Source organism: Diprion similis, chromosome 8 (assembly GCF_021155765.1).
Source record: "Diprion similis isolate iyDipSimi1 chromosome 8, iyDipSimi1.1, whole genome shotgun sequence".
Classification (NCBI taxonomy): Eukaryota; Metazoa; Arthropoda; class Insecta; order Hymenoptera; family Diprionidae; genus Diprion; species Diprion similis.
The window spans coordinates 14,628,751-14,652,377 of record NC_060112.1 but is presented as its reverse complement, the minus strand read 5'-3'; the positions used below and the strand labels follow the sequence as shown (position 1 = coordinate 14,652,377).

The 23,627-nt window shown below is 37.2% G+C and overlaps 1 protein-coding gene across 3 annotated transcripts; it reads right to left on the bottom strand.

Annotated features, from left to right (window-relative positions):
• Window positions 1-1,469: 1,469 nt before the first annotated feature.
• On the bottom strand, window positions 1,470-22,477 carry LOC124408488 (fatty acyl-CoA reductase wat-like). 3 transcript variants are annotated; one of them, XM_046885443.1, is made up of 10 exons: window positions 22,371-22,477; window positions 21,940-21,982; window positions 10,601-10,926; window positions 9,727-9,975; window positions 9,448-9,593; window positions 5,921-6,030; window positions 3,960-4,155; window positions 3,077-3,325; window positions 1,695-1,952; window positions 1,470-1,592 (listed from the first exon to the last, which is right to left on the bottom strand). In XM_046885443.1, the coding sequence occupies exons 3-10, from the start codon at window positions 10,913-10,915 to the stop codon at window positions 1,493-1,495; spliced, it is 1,623 nt and encodes a 540-aa protein (XP_046741399.1). In that variant the 5' UTR covers window positions 10,916-10,926; window positions 21,940-21,982; window positions 22,371-22,477; the 3' UTR covers window positions 1,470-1,492. The 3 variants fall into 3 exon arrangements, with proteins under 3 accessions (XP_046741399.1, XP_046741398.1, XP_046741400.1); XM_046885442.1 differs by lacking the exon at window positions 22,371-22,477 and having other exon boundaries at window positions 21,940-22,094; XM_046885444.1 differs by lacking the exons at window positions 21,940-21,982; window positions 22,371-22,477 and adding an exon at window positions 12,803-12,953.
• Window positions 22,478-23,627: the final 1,150 nt, after the last annotated feature.

Genomic DNA, 23,627 nt, shown 5'->3' with positions numbered 1-23,627 from the left:
ATCACAAAAGTTAAGGCTACCGTAGTTGTGGATACAAAGTGGATGAAATATGGTTTCACGTCCTGAAGAGTTGATAAAGTCGGCCATAATATATATTATATATACATGCAACTTGAATTACTAGCCAATATAATATCTGACCCGGTGAATATGATGGTAGTACGATGCATAAAAAACGGTTTACGAATTCATGTACCATTATGAAGTATACGTTTTTGACAGTTCACGGAAGTTCAAAGACCACTGGTATCACCTGTCATTTTGTGCAAATTCATCGCTAACCGGAACGGGGCATTCACCTGTTTTCAGTTAGTGCATTCTGCGTGTGTGATTTTGCATTCAAAATACTTTAGCATGACGTGGACGACCGAATCTTTAAACGTTCGAACACACGCTTTCATCATTCCGTGTATCCTGGATAAAGCGCAAGGAAAAGAAATTATCGATTCAGTTGTAAGCCTGAACTTGGTTCCAATAAATATTTGAAGATATGAATTCCAGTTAATGAATGTTTCATCATAACGGTCAAATTGTTATTTGACCCCATAAAATTCATGAAGTATTTGAAATCGTGACTGGTCTTTAACCCAACGCATATCTATCGTAAAATCAATCTTTTCGAAACTTCCGTCACTCAATTTACTACGAAATCATTTTATACGTACTTAAGTTGATTGAAAATGTTTTGAACATTTGTTAACTGAGTGTTGAATAACCAGCATCGTCATCGTTGATCATTGATAAGCTAAATCTAACCGATTAGATCTAGATTCTTCGACCATCGTATTGGAAAGACATTCTTTCGGGTGAAAATAAATTCTCTAAAACTTGTTTCAATTGGGCTATTATTAAAACTCTGTAACGGCCCCAAGTCATCGCAGTTTACTGGGAATGAAATATGGGTTGAATCGACCTGTAGTTTTTGAGTTTTTAAATTCACCTTAACTTATTAGTGTGAGATAACTTTGACTATATTGACTTGTTTATAAAACACATTTATTGAATATAAATAACAGATGTATACAATCGCTTAGATGGAAATCGAAGCGGGCAAAAGCTTATCTCTATAACCTTACGATTAAGTCGATTACATGAATTTTAATTACAAACATACTATATTTCTTTACAGTTTTATACATGATCCTGTATCCAATGATATGGATACGGATAAATGGTATTCATCAAAGATACCGATGTAACACGCAACAATGTCTTTATAACCTTACCAGCTATTATTAATATGCATGAACCCTTGTACAATTTGAAGTCATCGCGTTCTCCAGTCGTCTTATTGGACGAATTTTCATCTTGTAAATAATGCAATGTACCGAGGTTTTACAGTAGCTGTCGGCATATACGTAAATGAATATTTGTGGAAACTACAGAGGAACAGAGGGACATTTACAGAGGTATTAACTCGCGTTTGTAGCGATACTCTGAACTTAATTTCCGGCATGAACATCGGTGTCATTTGGTTTACTTGAATATTCCACTAAGCGACAACGGAAAGAACCGTAGACACTGTGAGCCACGACACTCTTAGAAACACATAGGCAAGTAACAGCTTGAAACCTTGATGAAGCCAATACATTCTAAAATGAAAGACGAGTTTTATTAAAAAATATATCTTGTTGATTAAACTGACGCGATTATTTATTATGCGACTAGAGAAACAGAGAATTTAGAGTATTTACCTTTGCCATCTGATTCTTGCTTGTCGGAGTGTGTCGAGGGGGTCCTTGATGAGGTATATCCGGATGCCTTTCATGTACGTTTGGAAATACGTGTCCCAAACGATACTCTTTATGTCAAAGCAGAAGATCTCTCTATCTTCTGGTTCAAGCTTGCCGTACATCTTGTTAACCATCTGCGTTGAGAACTTCCATTCGTGGGTTGTGAAATAGTTTAGTACCGTCATGAATTTGTGAATTTTCTTGTAGATCTTGAGTAATCTGTAACGTCATCATCGATTGATTCACATCAGTCCAACGATACAGGGATATCGTATAGCTATAGTTAGCCAATACTTCGAATAGCCGCAAAACAGGAAAAATATTTTTGTCGAAAATCAAAGTTCAGAAGGAGTAAAATTTCGATCTGTAAAATGTAGAAGAACCAGAATCCCGAAAGAACGAAATACCGAATCTCCTAAAAATTCAGAATTTGTCAAATTCGTCAAATTGTTGCCGGTTTTATCAAGATTATCTTCTTGCCTTAGACAATCGTCTGTGTCATCAAAGAAACAAAGAACGAAAAAGAATAGTCAACATATTTTCGATACTATTCAAACAGTAAATCGTGGATTCCATACGTTCGATTTATTCAAACATTATTATAATAAATCCTGTTCCGCATTCACCTACGCGCCTTGGTGTCACTTCACAAGCGTAACGCCATCTATTAACTGCAATTGGTGATGTTGGAGATAATAAAACCGAACGCTTACTGCTGCGGAACCGATCCGATCGGCTGCGCACTTTTAGCGTAACGCACTAATAAGACTGTTAGGCGCAAGACGACTCATATTACTCATTCTCCTATAATTCTCATTTGTATGAGACCGAGAATTTCTTACGATTAATATTCGCAGCTGATCCAAATAATCGAAGATGACTCGACGAATGATTCCATTTCTGAAGTTTTCGGTTTGAAATTGATAAAAAAAAAAATTAAATCATGCCAAGTTGAATTCCTTTCGACGCCTATCAATCTGAAATGTTCAAAAACGATATTCACCGATTTCTCTTCGATTATTATCGAGGCATCGATATAATATATACGAAGAATATTACCATATTTCAAAAAAAAAAAAAATAACACTTTTTCAACTCTTTTAAAACGCGAAAGACTGCAGCTTCTAAATTTGAAAATTATGCTGTTCCCATGAATAATTTTATCAGCATTCCAGTATGGAAATTTTGTTTTCTTTTTTTGCAATTCGCGATGTAGGCTTCTTCCCTTTATACGGACTCTACTGCTATATCGTATTGAAAATAAGATCGCGAATAATTATTGGCTCATTAACGAGAGATATGTTAATATCTCATCGAACATTTTAATAAACGAAATGCTTTACCGTGGCTCTTTTCCAACGCATATCGTCGCCGTGTCGATCACAAGAGCTGGTAAAAGGTGAAGAACGTAGACTAGGAAGAGGTGGAAGACCTTATTCTTCGTGTTTCGGAAGCTGTAGTACCACATCGCCTTTATCGATGGAAATGCGATCCCGTGCTTTTCAGACATTTCCTTCAAATCATCCCAGGTGATGGGGTTGTCCCGGCTGCAGTAATTGTAGATGGGAATTTCCGAGCCGTTTTTATTTTTTCTGCGTGATAAAAAACATTATTAATAAAAAATTTTACGATTACAAAAGAGGAGGTTCAGGTGATATATTATATTGCTGCTACCAAAGATTTCTAAAAAGACGAACCACTTCTGCATTCGGAGCCAGTTTGATCCTGGCATTAAAATTATTGGCTCCACACATGCGTGTTCTAAGAGGCAAAATGTTTAAATGTCCATTCTGTTTGTATTTATCAAAAAAGAAATACTCAAGTAGAAAATACGCTACCTATAAATCTTGGAATTTCCAAACTGAATTACTCGGGATAATGATCATTCAAAATCGATTCCTGTTTGAGATTTAGCTACCAAGCTCGAACTATATGTTCAAATATAAATGAAAAGTTCAGGGCTAGCAGTTTCTTCAGCCAACCTTTGAACGATACATCGCTTATCGACAAATTACAAGAAAATTTCGCTAGCGATTTGACTTTCTCCATAAGCTACGAAAAATACTCAAATATTTTCACGGGACGTGTAAGAACGGTGAAATTAAATTCGAGCCTTCGGGGATCCGGACGAATAGTTCGTTTAAATACGATGCTTCGCGTTTGAAAAAATTTGCAATTCACTCGGGAATTCATTTGAGATCTCATAATTTTTGGGGCATAATTTACCCCTTCATTTCGGCCACGTCCCAGGCAGCGGCTATCATAGCGTTAACAGTCATATCGCCGGGCACTACATTCGCCTGGATAGATCCGTTACAGTGCAGAGATCGAAGCAAACCTGTTCCAGCTCCAGCTGCCACTCCGGTTGGACCGTACATGTTGTCTATCCATCCTCTGATCGGCTCTCGATACGTTGAAATCACTGTGAATTATAATACTCGAATCAATATCCTGCACTGCAGTTGATTTAATCGAACCAGAGACGGGCAAATTTGTAATGAAAATATTTTGGTGCTCAAATTACTTTGAGTATTCTAATTAAATGAAATTCCATTACAATGCTGAAAGTAATTTGAGCACCAACATGTAAATGATTTCCGATATAATCGCTGGTGAATGTCATTTAATTACATAAATGTTTTCACAAAGAAATCTCAAAAATGTACAGATATTCCAAAAAAACTTATACTTGGTGCAACTTATCAAAAACGGAAAAAATATGCTCGGTCATAACGACGTGCCAAGTACTACTTTTTAATCCTTAATTTTTCGCAAAGTCTACCTAGATCGAAGGTGTGTATTTACTATAATTTTTATATCAAGGAAATTGTTATCTTCACTGCTATTTTCAGTCAGCCAAGCATAATTTTTATTAGGTTGAAGTGATTACTTGGAATTTAAATTATTTTGAGCCTCAATTACATGTAATGGTATGATTATGTGTCATCGATTACATGTAATCATGAACGAATGCTCAAAGTAATTAGTAATTAAATTAGGTTTAATCACTAATTACTTTGAGCATTTGTAGTTAAATGAAATACAATTACAATGCTCGAAGTAATGTGTAATTAAACCGGTTATTCAATTAAAAATGTAATCGATGCTGCCCATCTCTGAATCGAATACTGCGAGATCTGCACAGTTGTCGATTGTAAAGAAAGCTTTGAAGAGCACTTCGACAATCAGAATTTCCAATTATGCAGGATCGGTTTTACAAATGACAGAGTAAAAGTCGTTCGATTAAGAAAACCGTTAAGCGTGAATCAATGAACGGGTATAAAGATCAAGGTCTGAAGTTTTGTTGGCAATTCGTAAATTTTTTCGTTGAGTAATGTAAATCGATTTAGTCAGTCCGACTGGTTTGTACTGATGTTAAATGAAGATGTTAAGGCAAGCCAGACGTCTCGCCGTATCTTCCGATTATAAAGCAGAAGCTTTTCTCCAAACGTATTCAATCCTACTCGAAATTTTATTCACTCTGGACTTCCGTACAATTCAGTCGCATACACACTGTTCATATATACACGGTGCGATTGAAAACTTTGAAATCAACAGCGTAATACGTATTTATATACACACATTAACTGCGTTCTGTGTGTGGTTGCGGATAGAGACGTGATACGATAATTATGAAAACTATAGTGGCGGTATAACAAAGGCCTAACTTATTTTAGAAAAAGAAGAAACATTCACCGAAACAAATGTTATTTGTTGCATAGTTGTTAAAAAATTAGAATAAAATGGGAATTGTTACAATTACGGTTGGAATATTATCAGAATTACAAGAAAATGTGTTAAAAGTAAGCTAACTAGTGTAATCATAGGGTTTTTGTCAGTTACGTAAAAAATATAAATAGTTAAGCAGTAGTAACCGTGTGCAGAACTGAATCGTGTAGGAGGTTCCCTTGTGACGCTAGTTATGCATAGCTCAATAACACGTAGGTTGTATTACGTGTTGTACAATTTTTTGAAGGTTTCGATATGTACAAGGAATGCGCCTGCGAGACTTGGCGAAAGCAACCGTAGTTACAGCTATGCATTTATTATGCAGTTCCAACGGCGCGTGAAACGGGGATTCACAAAAAGTAGTCGCATTATGATTTTTACTTTTTTTTTGCAGAAATACTTCCGCACAAATTTTGTTCAGCGACTAGCGACGTTGATCGCCGTCTTGCCACACTTACCAATTGCTGGACGGAACATTCCAACGGGCAAATCTCCAGCCTCTTCCCTGATAACGTGCTCAGCAATCGCTTTTGTGTAGGCATATGTGTTAGGCCATTTCCCCAGCAATCTGAAATATAGGGAAGGAAAATGTAAGATTGACGGGCTGTTTTGCATTGAAAACGTAATGTGAACGGCAAGGTATCACGATACGGCAAGGAGACACGGAGGCGACCCACCAGTTACATACACAAGACAATGAAGTTTAACGAAGCTCTATTGACTCCTCTTTGCAAATCAAGCATACTTAATCTAAGGTCGTCACCAGGTCAGAAAATAGGAAAATTTGATATTCAATATCCGCGAGACAATAGCATATTGGTATTGTTGCATCGCGAGGACTTCGACGTTATGAGGGGACACGCCAGTGAAACTTGATTTGCAGATTTACTTGAAATTTAAACTCGTGATCAAGCTTTATAAAAGAAACTGTTTTACGCTCGGTTTCAATTTTGTTCCATATGTGTTCAGATATTATTTGAAATGACGTCACAAAATAGTGTTTTTTGACAAGCTCACTTTTTTTCTAATCTCACGGTTATCGGATGAGCATAAAGAAAAAAGTCACTATAGAAATTGCGGTGTGATAAGTTACCATCTAATTGTAACAATATGCAATTTTCATAACAATATTGACAACATATTTTGTGAATTAAAATTAATAGTCGATTCTGAATTATTGGCCTACTTATGTGGTGACTTATTGGATCGCAATTTACGTAGCAACTTTTGTTGTCCACCTTGTCCACCTTTCTCCGATGATTGTACCGGAGTTCTCTAAAATTTTTACGACATGAATTGTGACGCAATGACCTCTTTGAGGATCATCAGTTTTTTAAATTATTTTAAATAATATCTAGAGACATATGGAAGGTAATCCATTGAAGCCGGATGAAAACCGCTGGTTTCGTAAAATTTCATAATCATGATTTTCAATATCAAAGAAATCGAAAAATTATTGAGTTTCACCCATGCGTCTCCTTAAACTGTACGAAAAATGCCTGTGTAAGCTGACGTCATACCGATGATCGGTTTGAGGTATGTTTTTCGTACTAAAACGGTGTTCAACGATCTCCATTCGCTTGAAAATATATTCGAGTGTAATAATTTACTCATCGACGAGTTAATGAACTTTGATGATTAATTTAAACCTAGGAAGTACCTGTATCTACACTTTTTATATGCATTACGCAATGAAGCGTGAATTTAAAAGCACCATTTCAGGTTCAATTGATGTATGTGAAACATATGCATGGGTCATCCGGAAGCTTGATTGTTTCAATGGTAAGCGTACAATGCATTGTCCGATGCTGCGACTGATCGGCGAACGAAACTATAACGCGTAATTATGTAAATCTATCAACATCGTTTGCTTATTACGCATTGTCTACTTCTTTTTTTTTATACATCCGCAATCTTATTCTAGTATGGATCTTCGAAGCATTCGGGTGACCAGCAACGCGCTATGCAAAACAACATATCAATGCAAAGCAACTGATTATAGGTATTCAAATTTGACACCGTATAATATACATATAGGTACATGTCACATGTCACACTGCGTTTAGAATTTTTTCCCAACATCATTAATACGTGCAGAGCCTTCATTTGCATGAAAGACAAAAGCTCACAACTGACAAAATGCCAATATGCAATCATGACTATTTCGAGGAGTCACACGTCCCGTGATGCACTATAAGTAGTATTTTGCAAAAGTTACTATCGACGTAAATCACTATTGTGTGAATCATTCTTGGCATCGACAAGGTGGTAGCTCATATGTCGTCGTTGTTATTTGAGACCGTGCAGCGGATTATGAAATCGAGGCTGCACTTAAATTCCGGTACGCAAATCTTATAATCGTTCTGTTTTTTCCCATGCTGCACAGTGGAAATTCTACAGTATTGGTCTTGAAACGGAAACAACATCGTTGAGTCTGTAGCGTGTCAGAACATACCCTTGCAAAATGGGGCATTAAAATAAATGAAAGGGTTGATGGATATTTATTGAGGATAAAAGATTATAATTTATAAAGGTATCCTAAGTGTACTATTCTATGCACAGAGAGCTGGCATAGATACGCAGGGTTATAAACAACAAACTCGAATCATGCAGGCCAGACGCGGAGCGAAACACGAAGCGCGTAGCAATGCACAAGTGCAATAAAAAAGGTTATAAGCAGCGGTACACGGTAGCTCGATGTGATATCGTTGCAATCACTTGATAGAGCAGATCAGTTTGTACTTCGGTTATTCAGACTCTTTCTTTGAATTCAAAGAGCAGATCTTTTTGTACTTCGGTTATTCAGACTGTTTCTTCAACCCTTTTGTAGATAGGCAGAGCTTGTAATACGATAGTTCTCAAGTCTGTTCTATTCTATAAGAAGTATTTATTTCCGAGGAGTTTAGAGTGTACCTAAGTCTTTCTAACTGCCTCCTTCGAGACTCCCCTTTAATCAAGTGTATATGTAGCGGTATTTTTAAAATCGATTAGATTCTTAAATGAATAGAGAATTATTAGACACAAATAGGATTTAGATTTCATAAATCACAGGCAGATAAATACTAAATATAGAATCATATTCAATATGAATGGAAATTGAGGATTTAATCATATCATCGTTTAATGTATAAGATCCCTCAATTCTATAATATTAAATGTCACTTAACTCTGTTTTTCTTTGATTAAATAAACGGAGATTAAATAGAAACTCCAAAGGTTGTTACCTCTGACAACCGAGCTGTGACATTGAAAGTATTTCTTGCATTCCATTTTGATGAATAAGAAATTTGAATTAAGCCCGAAGAAGTAATTCCAAACCCTCTTAGATTCTTCTCTGTTCTCCGATAAAAATATCTATTGCGTTTCGCAATTGGCGTCCAACGATAAACGAAAAACAGAAACTAGTCGAATTGTCTCAAGTCCCTGTAGACATCCGAGTCTTGAGTTTTCGCTGCAATTGCGTCGGATCTTTGTTTCTTATTTGCGCATATTATACATTCGGTACACGCGATTCTACCCCGAGTCTATAGTGCTTTACATGTAAACAAACTGGTATGGTAAACCGTGGAATGTTGAACTCGCGTAAACGATACGTACATTAAAATCCTTAGAGTTTTCTTGGCATGCGCGAGAAGTGAAGTTTGTCGTTGAGGAAGGTTTCAGAAACCAAGCCAAGCCTCTAAAGGCACGTGTTTACAGGGACACGTTAACGTATCCAGTTTCAATAGTTACACTATGTGTTGCTCATGCGTGTATTTTAACATCTTTTTGCAACGATATGTACGAGAGACAAACACCATCGTTTGTACTAGTGACGGTAGGTACACTATTCAAATTGCCTCGAGTACCAAATTATTCATCGTCAACTTAGTCTGACTGCATGCGCAAACTGCAGATGTAGGCTTCGCAAACACGTTGCCGCATAGTTTGTCCTTTTTCAGAATAAGGAAAAAAAAAATATGCTTGGCTAACCGATGATACTCACTCTGGTGTGATTTCATCGAGGAATTTCTCATTTACGCAGTCAACCATCGTAAGCAGTTTCTTGTATTCTATCGGGGGGTCGTAGAATTTCTCGTCTATTTCGTCCTGCGGGCAGTTCGCATAGGCCGTCGACACGTGTAGGATAGACTGAAATCAAATTGCACCGTATTAGGACATGATCGGGGCGTTCATTGGAATCCGTTGGTCTGACGAACGGTAGCCCAGAAATGAAATGATATCGATAAATTGATATCGATGTCAAGCTGCAAAACTAAATCACCTTGAGCTTGGACATTTCCTTGCAAAGCTCCAGAATGTCTTTTGGCGCTTGGACGTTGATGGCAACGGCGAGTTTCAATTTTTCGTCAAACCTGACCGTGGCAGCTCCGTGGAATACAATAGAGACTTCTCTGGTGATGGTCGATCTGTCGACTGGTGTCAATCCGAGTCCAGGAGCACTGCAGTCGCCCGCTACGGGGACAATTTGGTGACGGAATTTGGGCACTTCTTCCTTGAGCCGGTCAAAAAGCTGGTGAACGAAAATTTACACTCATTAAGGAGGTCAAGTTATGCGATACGCGTTTATGGCGTAGCAAGCATGTCGGAATCGGAAAAGGAGATGTGAATTTTAATATTGTTCTATTCAGTTTCATTTTAATTTGTACAGCATTTTGGCTTGGTACTAGCTCCAGACGTTGTGTGAAAGGAAAAGAATTTTTTTTTCAAAGTGTTTTTGTAGCCTCTCTGCCTTTGTAGCTTCGACTCCTTGACAGGCACAGCGAATCGACTGTCCGATTTTTAAACTTGAATAATTGCGGACCCGCTGAGATAGTAAATCGCTTACCACATGCGCATGCATATACTTGCCAATCACTCGATTATGAGATTGTATATTTAAACAGTTACAACGACTAACGGGAGGAACGAAGTGTTCAAACATATAAAAGGCCGTGAATTCTCGGCACGGAAACATTTCGGAGCTCCTTGAGTAGATGATAAATATGGATAATTAAATTTGAATTCAGTCGACTATAGCAGACAGACAGCGGCAAGTGAGTAGGCAAAGTCCGCTAGAGATTTTCGCCGACTCAATAACCTCCTAACCGTAATCCGAATGATTTTCTGATGCAATATTACACATATTTTGCGTTTACCGGATCGTCAAAGATTTCTTCGGCTCTTTGGTGCACATCCTTTCCTTTCTTCGCGCGAACGAGCAGGTAGATCGAAACGATTCCGGGGCAGCTTCGCAGCAGTTTTTCGATCAGCAGTTTACCCAGGAAGCCTGTACCTCCGGTGATGAAGATACTCTGTCCTGTATAGAACTCTTGAAGGGTGGTCAATTTCGTTGGTGGGACCGACATCTCGACTGGCTTTGACGGAAAATCCGCCGGGGTGTTTGGCGTCGATCCGCAGTTATCGGCCACCGCCACTTCTTGTCCACCAGATTCCATCAAAACTTCCACCATTATCGAACGCTCTGCGAAACTAGAAATTTCATTTATTAGGATAAAGGGTTAATTCGACACTTCGTTCGGTTTGTTACGTGGAGCGAATCATATAAAACTTCATTTATGGCAGAAGTCACTTGTCCTTCGTTTTCGAAAATAAATAATACCAGGATTTTCAGTCATGCGGAGTAAATATTTTGTCGAGTTGCGGTTATTTACCCATATTATCGTCAGAAAACGAATCCACGACTTCGAATGGCGCTCTGCATTCTCATCAGAGATGCATGCTGTCATATATTTTGATACTTTCGCTACGTACGTGGAAGTCATAGTAGATATTTTACATGCGATTAACAATATCGCGATCGACCTCTGCCCAGAATAAGGAAAGGACGGAACAAACATTTTTATGCATGCGATTCCGAGTACTTAAATCTTGAAAATTTGTGGCAAAAAATTAATTCTCAACCGGATGGGCGGTAAAAAGTAGTTCAAATTTTTTTCTCCTATAACCGTTATATTATTACAAGGATGCTTTTTTATGATAGTTAAAATTTGCTTTACCAATTCACAAGAGTACAGGCATTCCGACACATTCGCATTATGATTAGCACTTGAAAGTTGCGCAAATTGGAACTTTGTCTACGTGCTTTTCTCCAAAGTTTTACTGGGAACTGGGTTTTGCACCGCCACAAGATATCTGACAGTATGCAGACTTGAAATAACATGAAGTTTTGCCAAAATTGTATTCAAGTTTAAATTTTTGCGATATATATTCAAGTGACCAGATCTCTAAACGACAAGAAAACTTGGACGGTTTAACCGACTGTTTTGGTAAATGGAAAATGGCTGTGTAAGAAAATTGGTCAACTACAATGAACACGAACTTCCCACAACAGACAGCATCGACTACTGTTACTGTCCATGTGACACATGTCGAAGCGAAGCGTATCGAATCGCATCATGAGTTGGGTAAGTTTTCTTGGCCCATTGGAGACGACACGAGCGTTCCTGATTACAATTCGTTGCATGATCGAATGTCGAAACGACTTCTGCGCCATATATTACAATCTAAATCGTATAACGTAGCTGCGCGATTTGGCCGATCATGTGGGGCCGAAACGCGAATGTCTACAACACAATGTGACAACTTATCGAGGGTCGCGTTCCTCTGACAATCACATAATAAATACTATCTAATTACAGACCTCGTGGCGTATTTGCTGAGATACTTCCGGATCGATTTTGCAGAATTTTACTACGAAACATTGTCGCTCACGTAATTTTCATTTTCCAATTTACGGATAATTTAACAGGCTAACGATGACTGATTACTTATTTGCCTAGGTATGACAAAATAAAAAAAAACCAATTATCGTCTTGCATCTATTAGCTAGAAGATGGAGTTTGTTCGTCTTGAAGAATTCAGTAGTTGCTTATAATCATAATTATCCTGTACCTGTTTCGTTTCGCTGAATTGTCTTCGGAACAGGTGCCGAAAGGTTATTAATTATTCTTTCCTTATATCGCGTTCTTTTCCCCTTACTGTATGGCAATGGAAATTCTCTAAATAACGATGGCCAAATGTTACGAATAGACTTTCTTGGAATTCTGTCAGTATCGCGGAATCTTTATTTTTCCCTGTCATAAATCTGTCGCTTTTTCCACGTTTTACACACCTCTTACGTCACTGTGTATAGAAGATGCACAAAATGTTCCAGGGGATGGGATCAAAGACCAAGAAGAATGAAGACACTGAACCTTTTTCCACACTCGACACGTTACCCGTGTTAATAAAATTTTATTCTTTTTCTGCGATGTAAAGAATGAAGAGAAAAGAAAAAAACGAAGAGCAAATATCGAAGATGTAAGAATGATTTGAAAATTAAAAAAGATGTTTAATACTTTTTGAACTCGCGTGTGTTGGACGAGCGCACCGCGTAGTCAAGCCTCGGCGGCTCCGGGTTTAAAACTATTCTCTATAGCCGTGCAAGACTGATATATAAAACTACGCGATAGATATCGAGTGTTGCGAGGAGCTTCGTACTTGCCAGACGTGTAACACTGCAAGGAGTGAAAGTTGATCGTGAACTTCAGGTGCTCCCACTTAAAACAAAAAGCCACCTCTTTTCCCATTGATGGGTGTTAGATGAGTGTGACACACCAGCGATGCGTCAATTAGCTGCACCCATCGATTATAAGTCTGGAAAATTTCCTGTTCAGATATTAAACTGATAAAATGAAAGGAAGAAAGAAAAAAATATGCCAAAGAACAAATGGAAAAATTTGACTAGGCAATCGACGCCTCGCAGCGAAAGTTTGCGCGTGCAGTGGGATTGCTTGCGATTATTTTTTATTTTTTTCTCTCTCTTCTACTTCCCATACCAAATATTCGCGGTGCACGGTAAAATTTTCACTTATTCGTATATGAAGTTTCCGAAGATCGAAGCATAATCGCTTCTCCTCCGTGTCTGACGTTCTGACTTCGATAACTTGTGCTAATTGTAATTTCTTGTCACGCGCACGATGTGTGGTAAATCTGCGCAAAATGCATGCCCTAATTGCGTTTAGCCTTCCCAATTACGTGTAGCTTTAGCTGATTTTAATGTTGAACTGAAATATTTGTTAAATTCATTTCGATATATTTATACTTGGCATGAAGTTGTGCATGGAATTTGAATTTGAATACATAAGGCTTCAAGGGAAACATATCTACGTTGGTTATTATCTGCGTGATTTTATCAAACAATTGAATCGGATCTAGGATACCAATTTATTCGGAGAGATTTATAACATTGAAATGAAAATCGGACTTGAAACTTCTAAGACCATGCGGCCTTACGATACAGAATTTTTACTAAACCAGTAGTTTTACGCCACAAATTTTTCTAACAATCGCCGACGTGGTTGAGTCATAATTGGAGGGTCTCGTTATAAATTTTCCAAGTTTATCTTCCTTCCTCAATAATTTTGAGCATTTGAGCCATCTCCGTATTCCACTCGATTCTATTTGCATGTTTTCGCCATAGAATAACGTACCAATCTACGTGTCATATGTATGGGAATGTAATAACGAATCGAAAGGAGAAAAGAACGGTTAAAAAATTTTGTACAAGGTTAAGGGAACGTGAGGAAAATTACAATCCCCTGGAAATGTTAGAGAAAATCGTAAAAATCGTATTAAGCGTGACGATTAACGCACATGTACTCATGGCGTCATTAGCCCATCATGCTAGTCAAAGCTGATTGTTTATTGAACCTGTACTGTTATAATGAACTAAGGTGATAATTCATTAACTGAATCTATCATTTAATTTGGTCCAGAGAAATTCTACTTCTGCTTTTTCATGTCCCTGGACATTTCACATGCGGTCTATCGCCCACTTAGGTATCAATTATACATTTTACTTATATGGGCTTACAGCTCATGGATTAGAACGATGAGTGTAGAGTGAAAAGCGAGCAAGACACACACAACAACGATGTTACGCGTCAGCATTAATGGTTTATTAATGAAGTATTTTCTTCGTGATTAACATAACTTGGTAAGTACAGGTAGGTTATGTAAGTGTACGCAAGGCGTGCGATCAACATCATCAGATCGAGTGCCGAGGATTCATGCAGTCTGAACTGACGTCAATCGTACAGTTGAACGTACATGGTTATCCCCGATGAATATACGGGGAAAATAAATCATATGTGAAATTAACATGTGCTCGATTGTACGAATGACATGGAAATCACGTTTCTGAAGCAGGTTTGGTAGATCCATTTTCGGATCTCGCAACTTAAGAATCATCTGAATCTGAGGAAGCTCTAACGAAGCAAAAGATACTGATATGTATTTCATTTTCAATAACAATAAGTCAATGTTTATTATTATTGCACGATTGGCACGAACCCTGAATCTGTTTTGCGTCATTTTACTTTATTACTGGTAAGGAAGCATCGACTTCTGGTGCAAATATCTGCACTGGCTTTTTCATGTCACGTAATACTCATGGTGGTGAGGTTGTAACATCTTTATTGCACAACCATATTTAACTGCGTAGATAAATAAGTTAAAAAGTTTTGAATATTGCTATCCGATTATCATGTTAACTTAAAAACATCCAGTATAGTCATTGCGTTTCCACATTTTTTTCTTCAAACTAACGTCATGCATATAATTCTCATGTTATTTGCGATTATGCATGCATTTAATCTACCGGTGGAAAATTAACAAGATCGAATCGGTATACAAGTGGGAAGAAGAGAAAAAAAAAGAAACTACTGTTGTTCTGCATGAGACCACGTGAACTATCATTCGATCGAGACTGTCTGACTTGGAAATTTTCATGCGGATAACATATTCATGCGGTAATATTGTAGTTTGTTCAAACTAATGTCATTAAATATGATGTGTAACATACCGAAATTATTTTGAATATCCAAAGTCATAAGCTATCGTTTGCTAATGCTGAAATTATTATAATATTTATAATACGAGCAACCGACATTGACATACGCTACTAACGCTGAAGTTATTATAATATGAATAATTGACATTCATATATGTTTACCTACCTGTTCGCTTACTTGCTATTAAAGATATTTAGGAAGGTCGGGTGGCCGTTATTTATATCTTGTTCTTTTGCATACATTAATCGGTAAGTAACAAATATGATATTTTCACGTGGGAGGGAAACGCTACGTTTGCATGAATCATCTTTTTCGTATTCGTATCTTGCAATTGTTGAAAGTTGTTCAAATTCGGCCGTCGAATCGTTGTCGATTTTGTTAATAGCATATCAATTTAATAATCATATTTTGTCGCACATAATTTATACCAATTTTACCCACGTTTCACCTTTCGTCTAGCATTGAAATCCATCCGGAAATATATTTCGTCGAAGGTTGCTCATGGTGACCTAGAACCCTTGGCCCTGGGGCATTTCTCGTTTGAATATACTGGACTAGTCGCAGTATACGAATACGGATCCTTTCATTTCCAGTTCCTAAATATTCAAACTAGTTTCTAATTATACTTCCGTCTGTCTAGATACACTGATCCAAGGCTTCGATGTAAAACGGAATGACTAATAAATTGTAAGTGCCTGGATCACTCTTGAATAAAATTTATCGATAAAATTTTAGGATTGCCACAATATTTTATGCTCGTTACGTGGCTATTCGTAGAAATTAAAATTCTCTGCGTCATTTGTAATTACCAGTGCTTCGCACACGTGACCCCGGAATAATTTACTGATTTTGACAAATACGTCACATTCTTATCTCATGAGATTAAAATATCGTCTGGTCAAACTGTCACTGAACGAAAATCGTAAAAAGTCACATATGTCCGTGTCAACGGCATCGAGCAACAATTATCATAGTTTCCTATTACGAGAGTTATGATTCCGAGCAGGCACGGTTATACCAAGCATAACGTGTTATTGATCGAGGTTATTGTAAACCTCGACGTTTAATCGACGTTTTGAAAAGTATTTTTTTCAATCGATACATGCAAAGTAAGGATTCAATCGCTCATCCAGGAACCAGTACACACACGGTATAGATTTTCCCATCAAGGGTTACTAATGACGTCGAGAAAATAAAAAAACCCGACTTCTCACTTGGTCCGTTGTGTTCCGTTACATTTTTTCCGAATAACTTACAGACATTTCAGTAAGTGCAAACTTTGTGGCAAAACCTAATGTTGGATCTATACTAATGGGGTTGACGTTTGGATTGTTCGTCGAATGAATTTTTGCTTTTTATTACTTTACTCTTGTACTTGTAACTTTTTTTCTTATTGACAAATGTAGTTGGAACGTTGTTAAATCAGAAAGTGAACATAAAATTTCTCACCCTAAAAAATCGCGCATCAATTATGAACAAGTCTTAATTTTTTAAATAACGTGAATGTTAGGTTATGCTTCACTGATAAACGACAATTTTCATCGCTTCGTGCCATAAAAATACTGCGCAATTGTATGTCGACTTCTTTCAGCCAAATTAGTATCTACAATTGACTAGGTATGCAAACTAGTTTATAAATATAAGTTGCGACTTGTATTTACCAGGAAGGTTATGATGCCTATGACGTGCGCATTGTTTAAATTTTATTGAATTTTGCCAAATTTTTTTTAAGTTTAACCATCGGACGTATTCTGTAGCCGGCTTATTAAATATTTCGTAAATTGTTCGGGACACGTTTTCACATAGTGTTTCTATTGCGATTTATTTACCACCTGTAATTTCATAGATTTAATGATCGATCGACGGTTTGCCTTCAAGGTTAATTTTGTTGCCAGCGCTTGGGTGAACGAACATCCATCTGATCACTCAAAGTCAATTTTTGGTATTTCATAAACATCATATTTTATACTCTGCTCAACGTTTATGCCGGTGGCTTTGAAACATAACGATCTTGACACAGAACGCACACTACGAATAATCCAGATAGTATCACGAGGAAGCTATTACGCAAGACAGTTGTGCGAAAAAAACGTGCTGATAATTATTCCGCTAGTAAATTTTTACATTATGCTATTTCGTTTTGACTCAAACCTCAACTTTACGTCAGAGGCGCTTGATAAATGACACTGATCGAGGCAACAATTATTCAAATTTTGTAATTTAAGAAACGCGCTTCGTTCAGACATATTTTTACTTCCTGCTACTTATATTTCATTCATTCGCGATCCCGAAAATTTATCGAAGAAGAAATACAAATTTTGGGGGTATAATTTGTTGATAGACAAAAGCAAATTGTTCGAGGCTTCGACTCATCCATAATTCATACGCCGGATGATTACTTTGAACGGAAAGCGCACGCAAATTCAAAGTATTGATTTCGGCCAAACACTTTACGTATCCTCAATCCTATATTTTGCACGCTTGATCATATTAGTTCAAAATGTGTGCGCCTAAGTAGGGTGGAAGTCTTGATGTATGGTCATCTGGCCTCGAATTTCTAAACCACACCTTGTCCAATATTCACAACGAATCTAATCCTGCCTACGTGACACACAAGGTGTATACAGTGGGCAGTGTGACGTGTCTCAAATTCGTTTACATGAATTCAAGTATACCTCACATCAGTCAGTGTCAAGTACCACAGTTCACTGCTCGTGACTATGCGATTCATGCAATTATTCCTCGTTCCTAATGGGTTTATCAATTTATCTGACAAGTGGCAAGTCATGATGTTTGCGAGTGTAGAACGTAGCAGGTGATCAGCCTCGTATTGAATGTCTCACGTCTACATCCTGCGTCAAACCGCTCTAGGGCAAAAGTGACGAAGACGATCAGAATGATCGAATGACGATGGATTCGTGATTTTGAAAACGTATGAAATTAGAGCTGTTCTGCTGTGTAAAGTAAAATATATGCACTGGTCTTAAGAACATATTGAATCAGCCGATTTTAACTACTAACTGTTATTCTCTTCAGTTGATCTTTTAGTTATGTCAATATTGACGGTTTTTTTTTTTCTACCCAACACTTTACAACGCTCGGTGGTCACTCTGGGTAGAATCAACCCGTCGGTCAAAGTATACAAAGTTCCCGGCTTTAAATGGGACTGTATTCGCCGTCTACCCTTAGTTTAAATTATCTTCTATACGTAGGGATCGTCAGACATTTGAATTAAGCATTAGTGTTTACCTTACAGCCGAAGGAATGACGTCGTGCGCGCGAGTAGGGTAGAATCGACCCAGGTGTAACCACAGCGTCGTTGTTTGTGAAAAAAATCGATTTCTTTTTTTTTTTCTTTTTGTTCCGAACAATTGCTTCGATCGTAAGTGTACCTGCGATACTCGCTAATTTTTTTTTCGATATTTTATGTATGCATAATGAGTTAATCTGCTGTGCAGATGTATAATCTTCGCAATCGAACGTTCCTGTTGGAACCGTTTGAAGATAATGACAGAAATGTCGGCGGTGAGTCATCGGCAGTGAGGAAAATCACTTACGTGAAATATCGGAAAATAGCGAATCATCTATAATCATTACTCATCATAGACATCAGTCATCACTGTAAACATTAACGTTATAATAATAAGAGTGATAAAAATTATATTTATAAAAACAATTCACTTTTTTTTAACGAATAAAACCCATATTTTTGAAAAATTCGACAGTTTTTCCTACTTTGAAATCGACTCTGTTCACATGTTGGAATAAATATTTTTCTTTAAGCGCGCACTATGATACTATTTTTTTCCTGAAAGCAGCATATCTAAGGAGTATCACCTCCAAATTTTAGCTAAAAGTATTAAAAATTCATGGAATTATGATTTTTTGAATGAAAAAGTGTCTTTTTTTGCGTTTTGACCTCTTTATGATTTCTTTTTAAGACGTCACCATTTTATTTTTTATAAATTAATTTTTCGCACGTTATGTAGAATGTTCGAAGCATGTTCAGTAATTTTTTGAACCACTTTGGATCGATAGTTTGCTCCCAATGGTTTTTGAAAACTGACTGGGTAGAATCGACCCAGTGTGACTACCAAGGGATGATTGTGATTCGACAGTCATTTCACGAGACATTAACGGATCTCGAAATCTTTTGTATCTCTCTCGAATATGTTTTACGTTTGCATTTGCATTTGTGAGACAACCAGCAGGTGCATCGTAACGTCGATCTGAGACGCAGGTAGAATGTTTATTATACAATTCTGCAAGTTATGTTGCTCAACTTTTTTTTGCTAACATTCTTACAGTATCTCTCATAATAAAAAATTCTAATTCTGCTGATGAGCTCATTTAAAATCAGTTAGTAAAGTGCAAAATTTTTTGTCCAACACCTGATTGGAAAGTTCGGTTTTCGAAGTCTATGAAGCTTGCGTGGGTGTCCCATTTCCTAACGGTGCAATAAAATAACGCTCGCGCATGCGCTCAATTGAAACTCTATATTTTACACACTAAATTCACCAACGTTCATTAAACGTTTAACGGGCATAAGATGGAACAGTCTGTTATAAACTTCTGTTCTTATTGTTCCCAGACAGCGCAAAACTTGAAGTTGTCGAAAAAATGTCCATAATATGTCTTATGCGCCATTTTCTGACGTCTGTAAGGCCCCAAAGACATATTATAGATATGAAGCTATCTTTTGGACATAAAGATATCTTTTAGGCGTCATAAAATGGCGCATCAGACATCCTTTAACGATTATACGTTTTTTTGACGACTTCGAGTTTTGTGCTGCCTGGATAGTTAACTGTGAAATTTACGCTGGTTACACGCTTCATGAGATAACAACAATAAAAACAGAATATTATTGCATCTCTGGTGCAAATTCCGTTTGCGAAGTAAATGAAAAATGAGGTTATTAATCACAAAAATACCTTTCCTAATCAAAAATGTATGCACATCGCGTTACTAATGCCAAAAAGGCGTATCAAAAAAATTTTTTTTCTCCAATCAACTTAAAAATGTGTATAATGTATAAATCTGTGAAAAAACTGGAATTTTTTTTTTTTCACACACGCCTTTTTGGCTTGAATAGCAAAAATTCTTAAAGTCAAAAAGACGTATGTAAAAAAATTTTATTTAATCTTCAAGGTACTATTCTAAAAAGAATCGTTACAGGCTAACTAAAGTTTTTATCTCAACCACGGCGTTTTTATTATGTTGCGCAATAAACTGATGTATGCGCTATGACAGGCCCCTTATTGTTAGTAACTAGGAAGCTCACGCGGTAGAGGCCTCAGATCCGGCACGGTTTCCATACCAAAGTACTCAGACCTGTGTATATAAGACTTTGGTCTATACCACGAGTCAATTATACAGGATGGACAACCGTATTCATCACTAATTCTATACCTATATGCACTTGAAAGTGTATGCCCTGAAAACGACGAATATTCTTGATCGAACTGACGATTTCGAGATATCGTGACCAGTATATTCCGACTCTCCTTGCATCGATCGCATTGATAAAAGACTTGAAGAAAAGCTCTAAAAATTTATAAGAGTATGAAATTTTTAGAATTTCGAATTTCGTCGTGAAAGGGAAGCAATATGTGACAATATTTTTCGCCGCGTAGGCCAAACGCTTTTGTTTGCGGTATAAGATAGTGATTTCGGCTCGCTCGTGTTCACGTTATTTTTTTTTAATGAACTTGGCGCGATCAGCTGCAGCCGATTTTGATGCTACTATTGAATTTGTCAAAATGTTTGTCGAGACAACTTTCGTGCTACAAATCGATTCAAATTTTGTTCCAATGACGTAATTTACGTCGAAAAAATAAGTTGAAAGACTTAATGGCCAATTTTCGGTTTATGGACTTGAAATTTTTCCAGGCTTTATAACCAGAATTAAACTTTCAGGCACGGAGTCGACGAAACATGGATTTCAGTTTTATTAACATGTATAATACTTTCATGACATTCAGGGGGTGTAATTTCAAAAGAAAATGCCCAACACTATAAGATGAAAAATTGTAGTACAACAAAAGGTTTCGGAGTCGAGCAAATCATGTCTCTGGAAACTCTCAGTTGTGCCTTACAATCGATTTAGGTTGAATATCGTTAGTCGTATCCTTTGGATCACGGCAGTCGACACCGAGGTCAGAGGCCAGACCTGTGACGCTCATTGCAACCTGTCAAATACATGTCGTATAATAGATACACCGGCGACGTTACGTGTTACGATAACAACATCCGGGCTAGATTACCAAAACCTTTCCATTCATTTAGGTCGCTGAGGTTCATTACTAAAACATACTTTCCTTTCATACAGCATTAATAGACGGAATACCGAAAGAAAAGAAAAAGGTTTTTCTCGCTGATGAAACGAAGGCGGAACATTTTTATTAATGTTCAATGTATCCAATTTGTTGAAAAATTGCGTCAGTTTAGTAGAAAAGATTTAACCAACTATAATTCAGACAAATTGCAAATCGTGGAAGTTTTGTATTCATAAATCGTATTTTCAATGCATGATGAGTGATATGTGCGGTTAAAATCGGAGAAACATATATACCTACACTGAAGTAAGGATAACATGAAACTAAGGAGTCGAAAAGAATTTGAATTAAAATTTTACTCACCTAAAATTGAAGTCCCGGCCAAGTCAGGAAGCCGACGCGAGTTGAAAATATTTTCACAAGTGTTTACGGATACTCTTCAGCACTTCTTCTAATTTATTTGCAAATGTCTTTAGTCTAAGCAAAGGTTCTCTGATTTTCGACGCCGCAATTTACGGGTAATGCACTGTTAAAAATTTTCGTACAGAGTTCGTGTAGTTCGAAATTCGTACGGGCTCGTAGAATTTTTGATAGAACTCGTGCAAATCACCACGTACTCGAGTTCATAAAAATTTACTCGAACTTCACTCGGAATGAGAAAATTTATAGGAAAACTACCATGAATTTCCAAAAGTAGCGATATATGCGTCTCTGCTAGATGTATACAAGCTATTGTATATTACTTTGCAGTCGAATTAGGTACGGATTTTCTATCGATCTCCTGCGCTCTTCCTATTAGCGCACAACCGCTACCAAAGCGAATCGTGATCTTGAGCTGCAGTTCCAAGAATGACGATCGCTCAAGTTCTTCACAACGAAGATAGCAAGCCTGGTCTACCGGGGGCACTGCAGAACATGCGTTGAAATGATAGGGGGACCAAAAGCGGTTGCGAATGGAGGGGATGCCTAGGCGTCTGGCTCTACTCCGCGTTTTATTAATTTTTTTACTTTTCTCCTTGGTAGAATAATAAAAATAATAACCACGATAAGTTCTCGCGAAGTTCAGTTCCTTTCTCATGAATATTCGAACCGTCGATTCTGACAATTGCAATGACTATTCCTTAGCTATTCGTAATATGTATTCGTTGCAATCTGATGATGCTGGTATCGGAAATTGTGTTTCATTTATATGCAGACTTTGGAAAATTTTCATATTTCCGGAGAGATGTCATGGAGAAATCATTAAAGCAAATTAAGTAAATCACCGTAAGATCTATAATTGAATTAATAATATACTTCGTCGTTAAGACGTTGACGAAATTAAAAAAAAGGCACTGTATCAGTGATATTTAATCTGGAATCGAGAGTCTGGAAAAGCGTTTGCGGTTATTTCGCCACTACGCAGCATATGAGATTGGCAAAAAATGAATCACAAAAAATATTATTTATCCACTTTGGAATTTCCTGAATTTTTCAATCTGAAGACTATTCCTGATTTGTCGATAGCTCGGTAAATTTCTTTATCAGCAATAATAATTCGCTACCTTTAAATGTACATATGATAATGTTGACCAATCCAGCTGGCTTATTTCTGCGCATTTGTGGGTCAGAATTTTTTAACTCACGAATGATGATAATAATTTAAAGAGAATCGAAATACAGCGGATGTTTCCTCGATGTTTCGACGAACGAGGGAAAAAAATAAGGCAGACGTGATTGAGAGCTGAATGACAATGAGCATGATGATCTGTCCAAATGGCAACGAAAATAAAGAGCGAAAAAATCATTCTGTTGGTATCTCTGGGGAAACATAAATATTAGGTACTCCTAATCGTGGGCAATGGAAAATCACTAGAAATTTAACGGATAGTAGTCAAATAATTTATAATTCAATTAGATAATCAACTGAACCGAGCTGCTCTCATTGTCTGCTATTGACTGTGGAATGAGTTTATACGATCGAACTGCGGGCACGTGGAAACCTGACATACATTACAGTCGTGTGGAATTATCCGGAAATCGGTAGGTCAGGACAACCTGATACGATGGAA

Coding starts and splice junctions, on each gene's coding strand:
- LOC124408488 (XM_046885443.1), bottom strand. CDS start 10,915: ATGGTGGAAGTTTTGATGGAATCTGGTGGACAAGAAGTGGCGGTGGCC. Junction 1,953..3,076: donor TGCGTTGGAAAAGAGCCACG/GTAAAGCATTTC, acceptor ATGACGTTACAG/ATTACTCAAGATCTACAAGA. Junction 1,593..1,694: donor GCAAGAATCAGATGGCAAAG/GTAAATACTCTA, acceptor CTTTCATTTTAG/AATGTATTGGCTTCATCAAG.